The following is a 22,686-nucleotide window of genomic DNA, read 5'->3' on the forward strand; positions in this document are numbered from 1 at the left end:
TAATACCCATATTCAAAAAAGTTCATCGTACTTATCCTGGAGATTACAGGTCTAATTCCATCACCTCTGCAGTTTAAAAAATAATGGAAAGAATAATGCGTGATTTCATGACTGAATGCCTAGTAAAACATTACTTGTTATCTTGGCATCAACATGGTTTTGTCAGATAAAGATGGAAATCTTTTTGAAGTGGTGGATATAATTACAGAAACTTTAAGTGATGATTTGCAGCATTTATATTTTTGCTAGACTTTGCCAAAGCTTTTGATCGTATGTCGCATGTTTTGCTTCATCTCAAGTTAGCTGGCTATGGTATTTGCAATAAAATTCTTGATTGGCTTAAGAACTTTCTTGGCTGTAGAAAACAATGTGTTGTTTTTGGCAATGTCTTCTCTGAATAGATGGTAATTCTGAGTGGTGTTCCTCAAGGATCGGTCATAGGACCTCTACTATTTTTGCTATTCATAAATGATATGCCAGAACTAGTTAAAAATACTTGCAAACTTTGTGCCGATGATTCCAAATTTTTATAAATTTTTCAACTTATTTTATAATTATAATTTATTCTATAATATAAGTTTTGAAAATATTTTATATTTACGCGTGCGTAAAAACAACTTCAATGGGCGTCGGAACTATTTTGAACGTACCATTTTAAACGTACTATTTTGGACTTTCACGTTATTTTAGGTCCATTCGCCGCCTAAAATTGTCTAAGTTCAAAATAGTACTATTGGACGTCCAAAGACGTACAAATACCATTTTGGACTTGGATGAATGAACCTAAACTGTATGTCCTATGGACGTCCAAGGATGTCCTGTGCCCATTGGGAATGGATTCTGTTTTTCTGGCTTTTTTGAATAATGTGGGTTTATCCGATATTGCGATAGGATACAATTTACTTTCGCGGCGAAGAGACGTGTTTTTCTTTTTAATCGAAGAAATCTCTTTTAGGACCACTGTTGTTCCTAGTGTACATTAATGATTTAAATTTAGCAGCAGACCAATAAGCTTGTATTCTTTTTGCAGATGACTCCAATCTTTTCTATTCCCACAGAGATATTAATACACTATTTGAAACAATAAACGAACAATTATCGAAAGTTAGTGAGTGATTTATAAGTAATAAACTTTCTCTAAATGTGGATAAGACCAAATTTATTTTGTTCCACAAAGTAAATAAATCAAAAAATATTCCCATCAAATTGCCTGATCTGATAATCAGTAACGCTAACATTAAAAGAGAAAACTCAGTTAACTTTCTATTAACTCCAACATTTACGTTGGAGTTAACATATAAAAAGTATTGAAAATAAAATATCAAAAAATTTAGCAATGATATGTAGAGCTAAACCATTTTTAAATAAAAACTCTTTAAAAAGCTTATACTTTTCTTTTATTCATTGTTATTTAATTTATTGCAATATTGCATGGGCAAATACAAATCATACAAAATTAATAAAAATTATACTGTAAACCAAAACACGCGTGCAGAAAAATTTTTGGAGCTGATACTGTGCCTTGTGAGCCTCTTCTGCGTATACTAGGAGCATTAAATATATTTAAAATCAACTTATACCAAGTTTCAATGTTCATGTATAAAACAAAAATAGGATTATCTCCTAAAATATTACAATCCTGTTTTGACAAAATAGGTCATAAATATCCTACAAAATTTTCAAATAACAACTTTGTCCCAAAATATAATTCAAACTTCATATTCAGTTCTTTATCGCGGACCTTACTTGTGGAAAATGTTTTCCAAGATTGTAAATACACATAAAACTAGTATAGAGCAGTTTAAAAATAAATCAAAACAGGCGTTCTTACTTATGGATTTTAATGTATCCAATTTTAAATGCTTTTTTTAATCAAAACTCAAATACAAAGAATAGTTACTACAAAAATTATGTTGCTGAGTGTATTAACAATTTTTTTTCACTACCTTAATTGTGGATTTAACTATATGGCGTTTGCTAGTTTATTAACGATATTTCTAAGACGTATACTAATTTATGTTATTTCGATGGTGTATAATAATTTATTTACTTATTATTTTTAAATCTTAGTTTAAATTTTAAAGTTTTAAGCAAATGATAATATCTTAATTATCTTTTTTTACTCGCTTGATCTTACTCTTTCCTTATATTTTGATTCTTTAAATTTTTCTTTAAATAACAACGAATTGTTATTTTACTTTTATATATATATATGTATATATATATATATATATATATATATATATATATATATATATATATATATATATTATAAATAGTTTGTTAACTATAAATATTTAAATACCACGGTTTTTGTGAATACGTGAGAATGGGGCTCTGTGATTAGGCTAAATGAGTCTTTTTCTTGCCCCGCCAATATTTATTTTTATTTATATGCTTTGACATTGTATATATTATCAAACGGCAAAAGCAAAAATAAATAAAAAATATAGATTTACTTTTTTTTGGTACTTTAAAAACTTTTCCTTGTGTTTCAGCCTGATAGAATGAAGTGGACTTGTTAAATCAAATTGTTTCTTTAAAGATAAACCTGGTTTAATTTCAAAATTATTAGTGGGGTTTATACGATTAGACTTTTTTTAGATAATATCTTGATTTTTATTGTTTGTGAATATTCGGTAATTGATTGTTTAAACCTTTCACATTAATACATTTATTAAGTGTTTCATCTTTTTCAAAGCATTTAATGTTTTTATTTTCGTTAACTTCCTGCGAAATTTTTTCAGTATTTGTATCATTACAGAGTTTGGCAAAGTTATAAGTGCATGTTTGCAAAGTTATAGGTACACGATTGCAAAGTTATAAGTGCACGCTAGCAAAGCTATAAGAGCACGCTAGCAAAGTTATAAGTGCATATATATTTTTTTTTTAATTATTTTTTTTAGCTTTGAAAAATAAAGAATATTGCGCAAAATAATAAATTAAATTACAGCATAGCAATAAGGGTTGTTTTTTTTACATAAAACAAAAAGTGATTAATTAGTGAAAATTTATTACATTTGTACTTAATTTAGCATATTGATATATATCAGTATCTTTTCTAGATTAGATACTTTCCATGAGTTTTAAAAAACAGTAAACATTATTTAATCATAATTTTTTAATAAGGCATGCAAAAATATACCTTATTAAAAAAAATAATCAAATCATTTTAAATATTTTACTTTCTTCAACAGTCGGGATTGACTGTTGAAGAAAGTAAAATATCGGGATTGACTGTTGAAGAAACTCGAGAATATACTTTATCACCTAATAATAGTTATAGTCAACAGTGCAATGGCTTTTATATAAATATGAGAAAGTGGCTGGAAAAGGCAATAAGGAGATATAGTTTGTTGTTAATGAAATCAATAAATGATTGTGAATTGTTTTTATCATATTGTTCTAAAATTTGCATTTAAATTTCTTTTTGAACTACGGCATTGTTACAGACCACCGAATTAAATATTATCTGTTCAATGTTTATATTAAGAGAATTTTTGGTTTTATACGTTTCTTTTTTTTTTTACTGTAGATGACGTGAGGGTATATTATTGTCACCATTTTTTATAAGATGACTAACAGTATTTTGAGTTAAATAACAAGCGTTGGATGTTTCTTTGATTGAATATTTTTCCAACTTTTTATTGAAATAGTTGTACTTTTAGTTTCTTCTGTAATTGTTTTTCAAACTTTTCTTTCCATTGATATTTAAAATATAAGGTTAAAATTAATTTTATAAATCACTTATAACTTTGCAAACGTTCCCTTTTAACTTTGCGAAACCCTGTTATCAATAGATTCGAACTAAGCAATACATTAAAATAATCATCCGAAACGTGATTTAGCGATTGCGACAACTTGTCATGCTTGGTTCATCCTGGTTAATTAAACTTGAAATAATTTTCCTCATTTTGCATAACTCCTCTCTTAAAAACAAATTTTCCTCCTTTAGGATAAAGAAACAAATTTTTTTATTTTGAGAATATTTATTGCGGCTTTAAAATTTTTAAACTTATCCTCTACACATTTAAATTTTTCATAAAGACTTCGACACGTCGAAATTAGTCATTTCAGTTGTTTCATAGGTAGTGCTGATTTTAAGACTTTCTCTCTTCCTTATTTGAGCAGCTTAAAATGTTTTTTGAAACAAGATAATTAAAATGGTCACTTACATCTTCTTTATCAAAGCCATTTTCGGGGTGCTTTGCTAATTCGTTAAAGATACTTTCAATGTCGGCTCTATTTTTATGAACGTTTTTATACGTTTATGAACTTTTTAGTAGCATTAATGAGTATGGTTTTACGTTCCATTGAACCTTTGAAGAAATTTATCGAAATTATTTAGACAACCATTTTAATTATAGGAACAGTTAAAAAAAATATTCTGTTTCAATAATACATCTGCCATCTTTACTTTCACCCCAATCTATTCCAGTTCTGGTTTAGCTCTGATTTACATTCATTGATTAATAAAAAAAGTTGAAATAAATTTAAATTATAATGGCAAAAATATCTTCTGCTGCAGTAACATTAAGAAAAAAGTCTACTTGTCCTATCATTGGTTCACCAACAGACTTACGTGAAAACGTCTTGCCAAGATACAAACATGCCATGCTAACCCAATGGGTACACGGACGTCAATAATACGTCCAAGGACGTCCAAAATAGTCCATTTAGAAGTCCAAAATAGACGTCTGTGGACGTCCATTGGATGTACCAAATGCAATGACTTTCGTCTGTCCATTTTAGACCTACATAGTACGTCCAAAGACTTCAAAAACAGTCCGTTCAGAGGTCCACAGCAGACGCTATTGGAGTCTTACGGACGTCTCAAGTTTCGTCCGTTCATTCAGCGTTTAATTTTATTCAGCTCATTCTCATACCTACTTCATTTCTAGCAACTAAAAAAAATGGAGACGATATAAGAAATGGAGTCTTTTTTCTTTCCCACCAAGACTAAATTTAATCAACATGTGTTTTTGGGTTTCAATACCTCATTCAGATAATAATAAGGTTACTTCATAAGCAATTAAACCCCAGTATTGACACAAATTGTTACAAAAAAATAAAAAGAGTAATATTTTCAACAATAATAATATACAAATACAATCTTACAAAAACATTATCTTTTGGGTCGTTGTATTATGTCGCCAACGGCACCCTCAATGTTGCTTGCATCATAACCAATTTAAAGAATTAATATTTATCACAAATTTGTCTGACAATCATAGAGCATATTTTAGAAAACCAAAATTAAACAATTAAATTCAAAAGCAAAGTGAAAAAATATTGCGCTTGAAATTGATTTCTAAAAAGTTAACAAGCTAAAAGACATCCACAGTATAATCTTTTTTTAAAATACTTGCTACTAGTTTTCGAAATTCATACATAAAAAGAGTAAATTAAAATATATAACGACTGCAAATATATTTGCAAACAATATATAGGAGCCATGTACTACTGTTTCACGAAACAATGAAAATGGGCCATGTACTACTCTTTCACGTACTGCTATTTACTGTTAACAAAAATATTTCAGTCTTATTTTAGAGGCAATAGTTTCAAACTTGCATTCAATGCTCACCTTTTATGTATTTATAATAAGTAGTGCTCGTGAACTTTTCTTCCATCCTCGCTAATGAATGCCGGTATTCCAGGCCACGCAACTAATAATAGCCTTGCTATTTGTTTCTCAATGAAAATGATATTAAAAATACTTTTAATTAACTTTTTGTTCATGTAAATAAGAAAAAACAAAATAAAACTCATGTTAAATTGTCATACCTTAAACTAAAACTCCACCTTCATTAGTTTTACTTCACTTCTTAACGCATTTATGATTTTTTCTATCGTCATCGTCAATAAAATTACAGAAATTAGAAGCCACAGTTTACAAAAAATGGTTGCTTTTCTTTTTCTTTAACTTCCAACTTGTTCAAACCTAAATTCATTATACATATATATATATATATATATATATATATATATATATATATATATATATATATATATATATATATATATATATATATATATAAATATATATATATATATATGTATATGTATATATATATATATATATATATATACATATATATATATATATATATATATATATATATATATATATATATATATATATATATATATATATATATGCATATAGTATTTGGAAATGCCACAACTAATAATAGCCTTGCTGTTTCGGCTCTTAATGAAAACGATATTGAAAAAACTTCTAATTAATTTTTTATAAGTAACTAAACAATATGTATATATATATATATATATATATATGTATATATATATATATATATATATATATATATACATATATACATATATATATATATATATATATATATATATATATATAATATATATATATATATATATATATATATATATATATATATATATATATATATATATATATATATATATATATATATATATATATATATATATATATATATATATATATATAGCTTATTTACATATTATTTAACTATTTTTTATATTATAAGAAATTGTCTATTAAATCTTTATAGGAAATATCTGTTAATTTAAAAAAAATATTACACCTACAACTATATTTATGTAAATCTCTACAATTTATAGTATAAAATATCTAATAAATTTATATTGCACACAAAATTTATATTGAAAAATAAATTAATGTAGTTTTATTATTAGAATGAAAAAGTTTGACTTTATTAATTTTAATTTTAAGATAGGAAAAAATATTTTGCCTATTTGATTACTGCTTATAGTCCATATTTGCTAATGAAATTTATTAACCTAAATAAAAAGATAATTCTAGATCTATATCGTTAAACCATAAGTTTGTATTATAATGTTTGATGACTATAACTAAATAGTTAAAGTTATCAAATAAGTTTCAAATAATAAATATTGACAACTTTCAAACTGTTTTTTTAATCATTTTGAAAATAATTTATATTCACGCATGCTTAAAAGTAAGTCCAATTGACGTCCTCGAAGGTTTTTTTTTGGAATTGGACGTTTTTGGAGATTCATTGGACATTCTTAAAGGTCCAAATCTAAAATGTTACGTCTTTGAGCGTCCAATGGACGTCCATTTTGGACTTGGACGAATACAGTACGTCCTATGGACGTCCAAGGACGGTCTGTATCCATTGTGAAGTTATCGGTGGAAAACAACCTTTGAAAGAAATATCTGTAAATTTGTCGCACAAAAAGAAAATTTGTGGGAAAAAGCATTTATATCTACTGTGTTTCGTAAACGCTTTGAAAAATATCTCTTGGTTACAATCGAAAGTATAGAAATATTATGAAGTCCGTTTACAAAACAAAACATTCAGACAAATTGAAGTCCGAATTTCAAAAGCATGCAGAAAAAACTTTATTTGACATTGCAGCATTCAAATGTCTTGATTTTTCTAAATGCATCTGTGAAAAAAGTAAAAAAGATACCAGGGAAAGAACATAATTTTCTCAGCGATCAGAGATTTTTGAGGAATATGTTTATCAAAGGACTCGGTATTCAAACAACTTTACAATCACCGCGAAAAAGAGCAAGAAAAAGCAGAGTAAAAAGCCTTTTACTTTCTAACTCATCAACACAGTCTTTTGCTATTAAAGGTATTGATGCTCTAACAATATCATCAAGCTGCATTCAGATATAACATTGGTTATTGATACAAACAACGAGAAAAATATACGAAAAACTATCAAGGAAAAACATGTACAAAAACCAGAGTCAAAGTGTCTAGGGCATGTAGAGACTGCATCGCGACGTGAAAACAGCCTTTAGACAAGAATAAAAACATTTTAAGCTCAAAACAACATTGATATCCAAATTAGTTGCCATAAGTTGTGATGGAACAGTTGTCAATATTGGACTTTCTAATGGTGTTATTCTTTTGTTCAAATTAGACTTAAATGGCCTGTCCACTTGTTTATCTGTCAAATATATGCTAATGAACTGCGTCTGCGGCATCTAATTCAAAAACTAGATAGACCTACATCAGGACCTAACGAATGGTCTGAACCAATTAAAGAGAAATTAAATTATGTGATACCTTGCCAATAGTTAACTACATTCCTGTCAGTGTAACATTGACAAAAATAGACAAAAAATCTTTTAGTTCTGACCAAAACTACTTACTTGATATTTGCAAAGCATTATCTAGAGGTCATTTATCAAACTCTTTGGCTAGCCAAAATTCTGAGAACTTAACCATGTCAGGTAGTTGACCACTACAAACACAATATTGACAAATTATGTTGGATGTAGAAAATCCTCACACAGGCTGAGAGAAATAGTTGAGTTCGTTGTTAAATTCTACTGCCAAATGTGGTTCAATATAAGGTGTAGTCCCTCGTGCACGGAAGGTGCCAGATATTTATGGTTAACTATTAATTTATTCAGGTATTCCAGTAGTGAAATAAAAGTTATCATTTATCCAGTTATACAATATAATGCTTTCATTGCGCACTAAAAAACACGCTTCTTGCTATGATATCGTATAGTCGCCTAAATGTAAGGAAATTGGCTTTACAGCAAGTAATAAACGTAAGATCAATGAAAACAAACAAAGTTCAAAAGTTCTTTTTACCAGAAGTCAATCTTGAAGCAAAAGACTAGGTAGATCTATTTGATTAGAGAAAATGTGTACTAATGATACTCCAATAACCACTCACATTTAAGATGAAAATCTAACTGGAATATTAGCAAATGTTTATTTTCCACATGTGCAGCATTTTCCATGCCTAACTCAAGAAGTACAGAGATGCACCAAACTTGTAACCGAAGCTTTAGATAGAGTTTGCGGTTTGGCTAGTAGAGTCGGCATCATTCGTGCAAGACTTGCATCGCGAAAAGTAATGCCTTTATTCAACACAAAAAGACATTTTAAAACAAATCCACATGAATCAAATAGTTAAACTTTTTTACAGCTAAACTGTAAACATTTTTCAAAAATATTTTTCAGTCTGTTAAAACTATAATTGTACATCATGCTGCAGTCCATGGCTTGTTTGCCAAAAACTCATGAAACATTATTTTTTAATAAAAACTCAGCCCTCTAGCGGCAACTGGGAACATTAAAATACTTTCTTGAAAATTTCAACCATTTTGAAATTTCAAATTCAAAAAATGTTACTTTTCTATACACCCTAGTATACACTTACCGACGTTTGTAAATAACTTTACATGAATGGATTTTTATATTTGCATACAACATACTTGTTAATTATTGTTTTTTATCTATTACATATGGTATGTAATAAGATTTTGCTTATATAGAGTAGCCTGCTTAAAAATTGTTAATTGAATGCAAATGGTATAAAATATGGTTAAATGCGATGTTCTTAATGCCAATATCTTAACGTTTTCGTGGGTTAAAATCCACCCGAGAAAAATAAATGTTTTAGTTTTTACACTATTGATGCTATTATAACACAAACCATAAGAGTTTAAGCAAAAAAGATTTTTTAAAAGTTTTCCTGTAATATACATGCATTATACACGATCGTTAAATATATCACCCGAATACTTAACTAAAGACGTTTTTACATACAGATGTTTACAAATACAGGCGTTTTTACATAGCGCTATGCAATATGAAATTTTATATTTTTGTATTTTTATACTGTTATTACATAATTATTTACATATCAGCATATTAATTTCTTATTTTTCTTTAAAAAATAGCAATGAGAGTCTTTCTCCCCATTACCTCAACTTAAATGGCTGTCTTTAGTTCCGTGTCAAAATGCACGAGTGGGCTCTAATAGAACTAAGTTGAGTATTATTAAGTAGATTTGATTTGACGAGAAGCTGTCTGCTCAACAAGTAGGACTGCCTTTAAATGATGTATGTAGTTATTCATCATATAATCTTTAGAGGTATTTCAAAAGGGTAAAGGATCATCAGGTTTACATAAAGTAAAAATGATGGATAACAGTTCCATAATTTTATTAGGCATCCTTAGTTATTATATTTCTCATTCAATATCATCTTGCAATAAACTTAATTGATAACATGCTTCACGATATATTTAAAGCAGTATCATTAATAGCTCGCAAATCCTTTTTTAAAATAGCATCTTTTACCTACAAAAGTTATAACCTAAAGAAATATACTTTTCCAGATAGATTTCATATATTTGGACACCATATTGCTATTTCTTTGCCTAACTTTCCACTTGCAATTTTTAGCATCAAAGGTGATATGGAATTTCAACATAAGAATATTGATGTTCTGCATTATTATCAACATTGACCTTAAATCATGCCGTTAATTTAGTTTTGCGCTATACTGCACAATCTTTAAATAATTTTTTTTTCTTTTATTAAAATACCCTTTTATTATGGGGATAGACGAACTTAGAGGAAGATGAACTTGGGATAAAGGAAGATGAATTATGGAGCGGATGATAGTATATGGCATATTACTTATGGAATCCTCATAAAATCGCCAAAGACCTTAGAGGGGAAAAACAAAGCGACGGTCTAAAGATATTTTAACCTCATCAACGTCAATACTTTTATTAAATAATACAATTATGTTACTTGTAAAAACTTTTGTATACTAACTTTTTGTATAATAACCTGCCTAAATGGACATTTTTAGTAAAAATCCCATTGTTGATGCAAGAAAAGTTAACAAGCTAAACTGCTAACATTGCTATATCGATATTGGCCAATATAAGCATGCCTATACGGCCCTAATATTAGTAATCTAATATTGGGCAAACAGTATTGAAGCAAACACGGTATACTAATACTTGTCAATATTGGTATGCTAATAATGGCGCAATACGGTTTACCATAACTGGCGCAGCATTCTATGTCATTTCCGATAATGGTTAAGATAACCAACATCGCAACGTTATTGCACCAATACTTCCTGTTACTTGCAATGTTCTAAAACCTTGCAAAGAATCACAACTTTTTCGTTGTATATTATCAGGAAACTTTTCCTCATTCCAAAAATGTTAAAAAAACTTGGGAAAAATCACGTAATTTTGGCAAGTGTCAGTCATTTTGTTGTTCAAGATAGATAACTATAAGCAATGAGACATATTTAAATTGCTAATATGTTGATACTGGTGTCAAATTAGAATGACTTGCATAATATTAAGGTAATTTAAGCTATCCCAATCCTGTACCAATCCCTAGTTTTACAACTCCTGTTGTAAAATTGCATCAAGTAATATCATAAATAATTTTTCTTAAGTTCGATTAAAAATTGGATCAAAATTTATCAACAGATTTTAAATTTCATTAAAAAACCTTCTTAATTTTTTAAAGATTTATGACCATGTAAATTTTAAAATTCCTGTGATTTAACGAAAAATATTTTTAAACAGTTGTAACTTTAAACGAGAATTTTTTTTTTTTGGAATTTGATTGCAAAATTAAGACTGAGAACAACAAACATATTGCAAAATTAATCAAAAGTGACATATTCTCATTGTTATTGGAATTAAATAAAAGTTAAGAGGTAAGTGATCTATTACCTATAATTATTTAGATAACTAGAATGAAATCTGCAATATTCGTTTTGATTTTTTGAGTGTTGTTACAACTATTAAACAATCCAAGTTTCGACTAAATTGATTAATAAATTTTCTAAAGTCAACTAAAATTGTCTAATACATTTTTGATATTGACTAAATCTAATAAAAGCCTATTTATTTGGACTATGGGAATATTTTTTTTTTGAAATATATTGTCCAAAAAATAAAAAAGTAAGTTATATTCGTTTCGTAATATTTAACATTATATCACTTCGATATCAATGAAGCAAACAATATAAGGGAAAGGCCTCTGCAAAAACGGGATATCTTATTCCCAAACCCCAACGATATAGGGTCTGCCTTAAATATTTGTTATATGTCAAAGCATGCGCGAATGCAGCATATTTTTATTTTTGAGAAAACAAACTTCCAGATATGAATAATACCCTAAGCATTTATATGTTTATAGTTTTCTTCTATAACAATGTTATGCAAAAAATTGCAGTGTATGAAGCCTGGGATCAAAAAAGCCCTAAAATTTCAGTTTCACCTGCCCTAAACGGAAGAGCAGCGAATTAATGAAATATTATTTTTACTATTTTACTGAACTCTCTGCAGCAAGTAAAGGACCCAATTAATAAATCTCTAAACTTTTTAACGACATTAAAACTAATTTTTTTTTCAAAAATTTAAAACAAAACTTTAGCAAAAACTTGTTAATATTGGCAATGTATTAGGTAATTTTTAAATATCTTAGATAATCTCTTTAAATTTACTTATTTACTTAATTAATTTATTTATTTATTAATTTTTATATATGCAAATATGTTTTACAATGTAAACAACAGGTCTTTGTGACAAGACTACTAGTGTCTTTTTTTTTTTTTGCTTGGCCATGTAAATACTTATTTAAATGTTTTGGTAGTGAAGCAACAAATAAACGGTGTAATATACATATATACATATATATATACATATATATATATATATATATATATATATATATATATATATATATATATATATATATATAGATTTCAAAGATTTAAATTTACACAAAACTGCTATTCTGGTTATTTTCAAATCCTTACACTTTAAGAAACCATAATCCGTTGATATTTTTGGATAAATTGAATATTTCTTCTTAGATTATACGTTATTTGAAGTTCTGTAGGTTTTGCATAAAATTGTTAAAAAGCAAACTGCAACATAAAAAGTACCCTCTGTCTGTTTTGATTGACCTCTATGATCCTATTTTTCAAAAAGCGTTAGTTGGTTCTTTAGAATTATTAATAATGTTGTACAAACAACGGACGTCTGATGGTGCAAAACTAAAAAATGCAAAAAAGGTAAATAAATGTTGTTTAACTCAGTTTGTTAACAAAGGACAAAAATTTAAAAAAAAAACAAAGTTTGTAAATATTCCTGTTCTACATATAGTGCTACATATTGTAAATAAAAGTTTAAAAGAGGTTGAAAACAATTTGTTTGAAATGGGTTACTGTTGTAAATCTATACCTGTCTACAATAAATATAAGGGCAGTATCGTTTGTAAAGCAATGCTTGCTATAAATTTCAATCAATATAGCTTTGAGCTGTTTTTTTTAATTTGTCAAGACCGGTCTTAGAGATCCCGCTGCTAAATATATTAGGGTGATCAGAGATTTTAAATAACATTCTATTGCTGTTTTGGAAAATTAATAGACTCAGCTCACGTCAAAAATAGAGAACAAATTTAATGACCTATAGAAGTTAAGAGGCTTTGAAGATTCCTCCGAAGGTAGGCACAGTTTACTAACATATCATTAAGTTCATTGGCCATAAAAGTAGAGTATTTGGTATGATACAAACTTTTTGATGAAAACAAATTAAAATAATAGTAATTTAAGTCTTATAATTTCATTATTATAACTGTTAAATTGTAAAAATTGCATAAATTACAAAAATTATTCATTAAACAGGTTAGAATTAGTTTTGTTTACTTTATACTCTGTAAGCTTATGCCACTACACCAAACAAACTCTCGAATCCATTCTGTAGGGTTTAAATCAGTCTTGACGAATAGAAAAGGTGAAGAATATATTATATTAAAGCTTTAAAAAACAATGTTAGCTGTTGCTTAATACTACAAGTACCTTAAACGTAACTTTCAATTTGCTGAAAGCTTGTAAAAAGCCCAACTTTTGATTATTTGGTGCATGAGATATGACACTTGCAAGCATAGCGCAAACTCAATATTTAAGTTTGTTATAGCTTATTACATAAAAATATTTTTTAAAAAGATGTGGTTGTTTGAGACAAAAACACACATAAAGTTATCACTTCCTCCCCAAATGTGGGGTACGGAGTTAAGAGAATATTTAAAATCACTATTTTATATTAAATTAAAGTTTATTAACATATTATGAACTTTATCAAATAATCTATTAGTGTTCAAAAGTTATGACTTTCTAAAATTTATAACCTCTTTCTTTTATTTTTTAGAGTGTAGAAACTTCACACTGTCATAACTTTTAAATGCCAAAAAAATTTTCAATAAAGTTTCAGGGTTCGTTCCAATCCCTCAATAACCGCAAATTTTTATACAACACTCTCACTTGTTGTAGACATTGGCAAAATTAAATTTTGAGATTTTTGCTCTATGTTTGCAAACGTCATGTTAAAACAATGTTGCACGTTGCATTGGCTCAATATCAACCTCCAACATTGCTTTTAAATAATTTTGGTTACAAATGCGACGTCGCCAACAACCAAAAAACAACGTTGGCCAAACGCTTATTTAAAGTCGGGATTGCGTAATAAATTACGTTAATTCAACGTTGTACTTTACGTTGGCCCAACGCTGTTTTAAACGTTGGCACAGCGTTGTATTTTAAGTTGACGATACGTTGTGTTTTAAGCTGATTCTACTGTGCAAATTTATACTGATAAAATTGCACAGCTTTGTATTTAACTTTTATTGGAATTAAATTTATTTATGCAAATTTTTGCAAATTGTCATTACCGCGAACGTACGTAATTTATTTAATTGAGACAAAAAATTTTAAATTTTTACATTTTATGTCAATAAAAATATTTCAATTACTCAGAAATCAATTTTACAATGAAGAATATTGAAAATATGGTGAGTATGTTGCTGGAAAAACAAAAGAGAAATTTACTGGACGAAACTAAAAAAGTTTTACAAGAACAAGAAAAATGTTTTGCTGTTATTACAGATGCTAGTGTTAAAATTGTAACAGGAAGATTTGATAAACTTGAGTTGAACATTACGAACAATGTTTCTAAAGTTAATAACATACTAAATGAATTAGGAGATGTAAACAAAAAAATAAATTACTTAGAACATGAATTCAACGAAATAAAAAAATTTATTAATACAAACGAAGAAATTGTAACATCGAAATTTCAAATTGTAAAAGAAAAAACTAAAAAATTAAACTCTGAAGTAAAAGACGAAAGTAGCATTTATAAAATAAATAATAAACTACGAGAAATAGAAGACAGATCTCGGCAAAATAACTTAAGAACCAATGGATTGAAAGAGAGTGAACATGAAAGCTGGGAAGATAGCGAGAAAAAGGTTCTTAAATTATTTGAAGAGATTCTTGGAGGTAAAGGTATAAAAATAGAATGAGCCCGCAGAACTGGTCCAAGAGACATTTAAAAAAACAGAACAATAATTCTCAAACTATTAAACTACAAAAATTAAATAGACATAATTAAAAATTCTGGAAAACTAAAAGGAAAGATCATTTAAACAAACAAGATTTTTGTAGAAAAACATTAAAAATACGAAAGGAACTGAAAGAAAAAATGTTAAACGAAAGAGCATTAGGAAAAAACGCTTTAATTTCGTATGACAAGCTTATTGTTTGAGAACGGAAACCGAAGAAAAGCGATAAAGTATCAAAATTCTTAGTTTTACTGTTTTACTGTCCTTGATAAAAAATCAGATCCTGATTTAAACTATTTTAATGAAGCAGATGCTTTATAAAATACCTGTTCTTATTTTTTATAACAACGAAATAAGAGATTTTCTTGAGCTCACTTCTTGAGATCACTTTAATGTGATACATTATAAGATTAGAAGTTTAAAAAATAAGTTTGAAACCTTTTGCAATAATATTGAGGAAATGTTCAGTATTTTTAGCGTAGTTTGCATGACAGAAACCTGGTGTAGCTCTGACGAAGTTAAATTTAATTCAAATTTCCATCTTACAGGTTTTAAAATTATACACTTAGCACGCAATACTAATAACCGCGAAGGTGGAGTTATGTTTTACGTATATGAAAAAATGAGGTTTGTTAATAGGCTTTACATGAGTTTTTCTAATGCCGACAAAGAGGTTATAACAATTGAAATCTTAACCAGAAAACCAAAAAATATACTTTTGAGTTGTTGCTACCGACCACCAGCTGGGGACATTAACAATTTTAATTTATTTATCAATACAAAAATAATAAAGAAAAGTACTAATGAAAAAAAATTAGGCTACATAATAGGTGACATTAACTTAAATGCGTTTGAATACGGCTCCAATTCCAGAATTAAAAGTTTTACGACGATATATTTATAAATGGTGCAATTTCATTGATAAACAAACCAACTAGTATAGCTTTAACATCAGTTTCATTAATAGATAACATAATAACGACAGATATATTTAATGTATCTCTTAAAAAAGGTATAAATAAAAATGATATCTCAGATCATTTTCCAATTTTTTCTCAGTAAATGTTGATACTGGATTAGCACCCAAACTAAAACAAGTTTTTTTTAAACGCTGTTTTAATGCAGCAAATGTTACGTCATTCAAAGTACAATTGTCGTTGCTTCATTGGAATATATAAATACTTCCTTTAACGCAAATTTATGTTTTAACTTAATTTATACAAATTTCTTTGAAATATATGATGCAAACTTTCCGAGAAAAAAATAACTTTAACAAATAAATGCATAAATCACCTAGGATTACAAAAGCTCTGAGGAAATCTTCTAAAATTAAGCAAAAATTTTACATTAAATATTCGAAACCAAAATCAGAAAAAAGTAAGATAATTTATAAAAATTTTATAAAGCAATTCGAGAGTCAAAAAAAAAAAAATACTACGTAAACTTGCTTGATAAGTTCAGACATAATTCAAAACGCACATGGCAAATTTTAAATGAAATTACAGAAAATCATAAAATGAAAACATACAACTTGCCTAAAGTTATCAAAGTTAATAATAACTTTTTATATAATCCGAAAGAGATAGCAAATGAGAAAAATAACTTCTTTGTAACGGTTGGGTCGAATTTAGCTAAAAACATTCCAAACACAACTTATACAATATTAGAACTAATTTATCCATGTAATTCAACACGAAATACTGATATTTCATTAAAAAAATTTGATATTGCTTATAAAATGTTAAAAGTTAATAAAGCCATAGGCTATGACAATATAAATGGTAACATTATAAAAGATTCATATGAGATAATAAAAACTATAATCTTTCAGATTTTTCGGTGCGCAATAAAGCAAGGAATTTTTCCCGATCAACTTAAAATAGCTAAAGTAACACCTCTATTTAAAGGAGGAGAAATTACTAACATAAAAATTATTATCCAATTTCTGTTCTATTTGTACTCAAAAATTTTAGAAAGAATCCTGTACAATAGTTATACGAACATCTTTCTATTAACAAAATTTTATACAATAATCAACACGGATATTAAAAAAGTAACTCCACAGAACACGCAATACTTTATCTAACACGAAATATCACGGATTCGTTTAAAAAATTTCAATTCTCTTTTGGAATTTGTATAGACTTGTCCAAAGCCTTTGATATCATATATCATTCGCTTTTTATCAAAAAACTAGAGCATTATGAAATCACAGGAATTTTTTTAAATTTACGAAAGAGTTACTTGAATAATCGTAAGCAGTTTATCCAAATCAATGGTTCCTTGTCTACAAATTTTTCAAATAACCTGTGGAGTTCCACAGGGATCTATACTAGGACCTCTTCCTTTTCTTATTTATATTAACGATTTTTTTAAAACCACTAAACTAAAGTATGCTGATGACACTAATCTTTTTTTATCGAACATGCTATTATTAGATGACTGATGCTGTCATAAGCGCTCTTTTTCAAGATATGAACACTGAATTAGTAAAAATCTTGAGCTGGTTTAAATTTAATAAACTTTCAATTAACATTGAAAAAACAAAATGGGCTCTCTTTTATCCAAAATCAAAAAAGAATCTGCTTCCAACGGATTTGCCTTCAATATTTATTGATAAAATACAAATAGAAAGAGAAAGTGTTATTCCGTTCTTTGGAAATCTAATTGACGAAAACCTTACATGGGGAAACTACATTACACCTCTATGTGACAAAATCTCAATTTTTTTATAGATCGTTATACTCAAGCAAATCCTCTCCTAACTGAAATGAATGTTCTTAATTTATACCAACAAAATGTATTTCATGTTCTTTGTTTTATATTTAAATGTCATGCAAGTATGACTCCGATATCATTCCATAATTTATATTTGATCCTAAGAAATGATTATTTGATTTACCAACCTTATTCACATACAATTTTTGGAAGATCCTTTATTTCATATCGTGGCGCTTTTCTGTGGAATAAAATAGTTTTGAAAAATTTCAGTTTTTCTAAGGGTTTAAGTTACGCAACTTTTAAAAATAAACTAAAAAAAATTATTACCTCACTAGGTAACATACTTGTATATTTTTAAACTCGGTATTTTGTTTCTTTTTGTTCTTTGTTTTTTTTTTAGTTGAATAATATATTTTATATACAACTTTTCAATACTGTGAACGGTTCTTGACGATTTTTGAATATTGTAAACGGTTCTCGATGACAGGACCGCTAGGCCCTCTACGAGTATCCGTGTTCTTATATTTGATCTATATATTGCGATTGAATATATAAGAGCAAAATAAAAGTTTTAGTATGAATATACAAACATTAAATAATATATATTTATGTGTATATTTATATATTAAATACGCGTACTTAAAAATACATATTTTAGCCGTTTTGATGAATTAACATTGCAGATTACACTAATTTATACTTGTTATTTTGGATCTGATTAGAGATGCATTGTTCATGTTTGTTTTGCTAGAGGCTTAGTAATTTCCTAATATAAAAAAGAGAAAAATAAGTTAGCGAAATATATTTTCATATTCAACTGAAATATTTGAATGAAAAATCATTCTTATAACTTATACAAATATGTATTTGTATATCTGCCTTTTCTTGTTGCAAGCACGACGTTAATCCACTGAATTAAATCCAACATTTTTCCGATGTAAATGGATCAACGTTGATTCAATAATTATGGTCCTACGTTAATCCATAAAGATTGGATTAACGTTGCACTATAAAAATTGGATCAACGTTAATCCATATACATCGGATCAATGTGAGGTTATAAACATTTTGTCCAAGTTGATCGATATGCATTGGTTCAACGTTAACCCCAATACATTGGATCAACGTTGAGTTTAAATCGGAAAAACAACCAACTTTTGCGATATTTTATATACATTAGACCAATGTAATTTTACTAACTATTTTTAACCCTTTCGCGACTGAGGTAAAAACAGCTATATAAGTGCGCGTAAAATAACGAACTAGGATCATGATCAACTAAGGGAGTATAAAATAAAAACTACTAGTCAGAATTTTACAATTAAGACCTTGTTTTTTTTGTCAAAGAATTAGCTTTCAAGAAATTAAAAAAATTAAATAAAAATTTTATTATCTTAGTAACGTGATCAAAATATATCATGTTGAAATTAGGAAAAATATATAGTTTGTTTAAGACACCTTAAACAAATAAAGAAGAAATACATAAACATACCGTTTTTGATATTAAATATATGAGGCATTTATAGTAGTGATCAAAAAAAAAAATTTCCTCCAATATCATTGAAAAAAATATCAAGGATCTCATTTATGACAGTTTTTTTTAATTTATTTTTGTTATTTTTTAAAATTGATTTTAGAGCGATCTATAAATGCAAATAACAAACGGTTTGAAGCATTAACTTAAAAAATTATTCGCATTTTCAGGATAAGTTTAAAGTTTTCTCCACTTGCTATAGATGTCTTAAAATATTTAAAATTGTTTATGTACCGCCATGCGGGTCCCTAGTCATTTCGAAACAACTTTTGTGAACCGCCATACGGGTCACTCATCAGGAAAGGGTTAATCACGTTGCTATTAAAGTTTTCATTGATATAAATTTCATAAAACTAACATAGGATCAACGTTGGATTTGCATTGGAGAAAACAGCCAACTTTTGCGATGTATTTACATACGTTGGCCCAAAGTAAGTGTGCTAGCTGGGATCTTACACATCCAAAAATCATGTACTTCTGCTACAATGTATAGTGTATATAAATTTGCTGTGGCTTTCTTTTAAATCATTTTTTAACTTCAATAACATCTTAAGGTATACAAATATCTTTCTAAAATATATAATATAAAAATGAATATCTCAGAATTATTTACGTATCCTATATTTATTGAAAACTGTCGAACATGCTATCATATAAAAATCAAATGAAATAAAAAGAATATTCAAACCTTTTTTATTTCGATTGCTCATTTCTAAAATATATTTTAAACTTTTATTTGTAGGTCAAGAAATAATTACTTTAAAAATTCGAAGAAAGAAACAATAAATAAATTTATAAACAAAAGTTATGAAATTTACTACAAAGCTGCTCGATAAACAACATTTTTGAAAAATAAACAGACCACTTGGTACTTTTTTGTTTTTGAAGAGTTCAGTTTTTCAAATATAAAGTATTTACTAAAATTTCAACTCTCTTAACAACAATATTTATTTGCTAGACAAATGAGGCCACGTAAAACGGGCGATGTGAAGTTAGAAAAGTCAAATAACATTACATGATCTATTTTTTTACAATACAATCAACAAAAAAAAACTCATATATGTGAAGTCCTTTACATGAGGACCGATAATATTGGATTTAGGTAATCTAATTCACGGTAATAGTTATTTGTAAATTACGGTAATAGCATAAAAACTGTGAAAAGCACTAATTACAACAATTTGATTTGCAATTTATTTAAACGGTTTTAGTAATTAGCATGAAGATTAGCGATAATCATCCTCAATAACTTTTTTTCAGAGTTTATTAGGACCCTCACCCCGTTAACTAATTAAAAAAATTTATGTGTTATTTTTTCCTATAAGAATGAAATTTGTCTTTTTAATGTCTATTAAATGTGCAAACTTTACTGAATTCCTCAACACACTAATAACTTAAGTGTCATGACATACACGAAACAAATTTCTTGTGGTGTTTTCATAAATTTAGAAATTTGAAGGTTTTTAATAACAGAATCTAATAAGAAGAGATTTAAAAACGAAAATATAAAAATAGCAATAGAATATTATAATAAAACAAAAAATAACAGTATATAAAAATAACAATATATAAAAATAACAATAGAATATTATAACTATTATAATAATTATGCTATAACTTGCTGTAATAAATTATAATACTAATAAAAATACTATTTATGGTAATGTTTTCTCGTCAATTACAAAATAATTTATGTAATAAAAACATATTTTTGCCATTAATTGTATTTCCACTTATAAAATTGAAGTGAGTAATTATATAAGTTAAATAAGTAATTAATTACAATTAATATATTTATGTATTTATTACTTTTATGATTTAGTAAGCGGAACTTGGAGTAATTGGTATAAATCAAGTGCAAACAGTTATGTTAGTGTTATTCAAAGTTTACAAGTGTACTTAACTGTATTAGTGATTTTATGTATGCGCTTATTTATTTAAGTTACTTGTTTTATTTATTTAATTTACTTATTTCATATATTAAAGCATTTTTAAATGTTAAAATTTGAACATAATTTCTGACCATTTGTGCTTTTATGTTTTTTAAAAGTATTTTTTAACAGTCTTATGTACATTGTTTCACTCTTATTTGGAGAAGCCTCTGCATTCAAGAAAACTACTATTTTTTTGTCTCAAATTGTTGTCTGTAACCCCTCTTAACATGTAGCTCTGAAACATAAGCCTTTGACCAAAAAGGTAACGGTTAAACAATTTTCTCTAAAGTGTAACAGCTAGAGCACAACTCAAAATTTAAAAAAGATTATTTAAAAAAGTAAAAATTAAAATAACTAACGTTAAATTTCTACTTACCCCCACCGAAACGAGGAAAAGATATTGCTGAAACGTTGACAAAATGTATTTTGCCCGACTTTGTAGCATTGTTGTAGAGACGTTGATTAAACGTTATCACAAAACGTTGAGAAAACAATAATCAAAAACGCTAATCAAAGGTCACTTTTTATTTGGGTTCGGACTATCTGCCCAGATCTGCGCTGATATACGCAGACAAAGTATTTTATCTGCGCAGACGTCTGTGCAGACGTTGGTCCCGACAAAATTTACCGCTTTGCAGACAATTTTTTGAAATCAACAAAAAAGTGTTTAACTTAAAAAATGTTTTAATTTTATTATAAATTCAGCGATTAGTAACAAAAAGAGTTTTCAAAGATTGTTACAGTAATAAAAAAATGTAATGCTGACGCCTATTCGGTGATTTCTTGACATTCAATTTCATTGAGAATCGCACCTTCTTCAAGAACGTAATCAGTTTTGTCATTTGTGTCTATCAGCACGCTAATGGTATGCAAGAATACCAGCTTTTAAACTCTCTCATTCGTAAGACGATTTTTTAGTCGCGAGTGAATAAATTGAAAGGTCGACGAAGCACTTTAGCCGATGAGCAGTTAATAGGCTTAGCAATTTCGTAAAGAGCAGGATATTTATCGCGACAGATAATGATCCAATAATTTCGCGCGTTCATCTTGAATATTGTTTCCTTTCATCTCTCAGGCAGCGCAGCTATTTCTCCTATAAAAGCAATCAATTCATCCTCAGCAGTGTCAGCAATTTCATGTTTGATCTATTTGGCGAATTCAACTGTGATAAAATCGGTTTTATCTTCATTCAAATATAAACCTTCTGCGGCATTTTTAGGCGTTAATATAAAAGCAATTCCAATACCTGGTGTAAAGAGCCATTTAATCGGGCGCTTTAATACAAAAATTCACTATGTGATCGCCTCT

At 27.7% G+C, this 22,686-nt stretch overlaps 1 protein-coding gene across 1 annotated transcript in view; it reads left to right on the forward strand.

Moving 5' to 3' along the window:
- Positions 1–21,478, forward strand: part of LOC136086518 (properdin-like) — a 92,249-nt gene extending 70,771 nt beyond the window's left edge. The window contains exon 9 of the mRNA XM_065808790.1: positions 21,267–21,478. Within this exon, the coding sequence (XP_065664862.1) occupies positions 21,267–21,385 (119 nt within the window). The 3' untranslated portion in view covers positions 21,386–21,478. The remainder of the gene's footprint in view (positions 1–21,266) is intronic.
- Positions 21,479–22,686: the final 1,208 nt, after the last annotated feature.

Source organism: Hydra vulgaris, chromosome 10 (genome assembly GCF_038396675.1).
Source record: "Hydra vulgaris chromosome 10, alternate assembly HydraT2T_AEP".
In the NCBI taxonomy this organism is placed as follows: Eukaryota; Metazoa; Cnidaria; class Hydrozoa; order Anthoathecata; family Hydridae; genus Hydra; species Hydra vulgaris.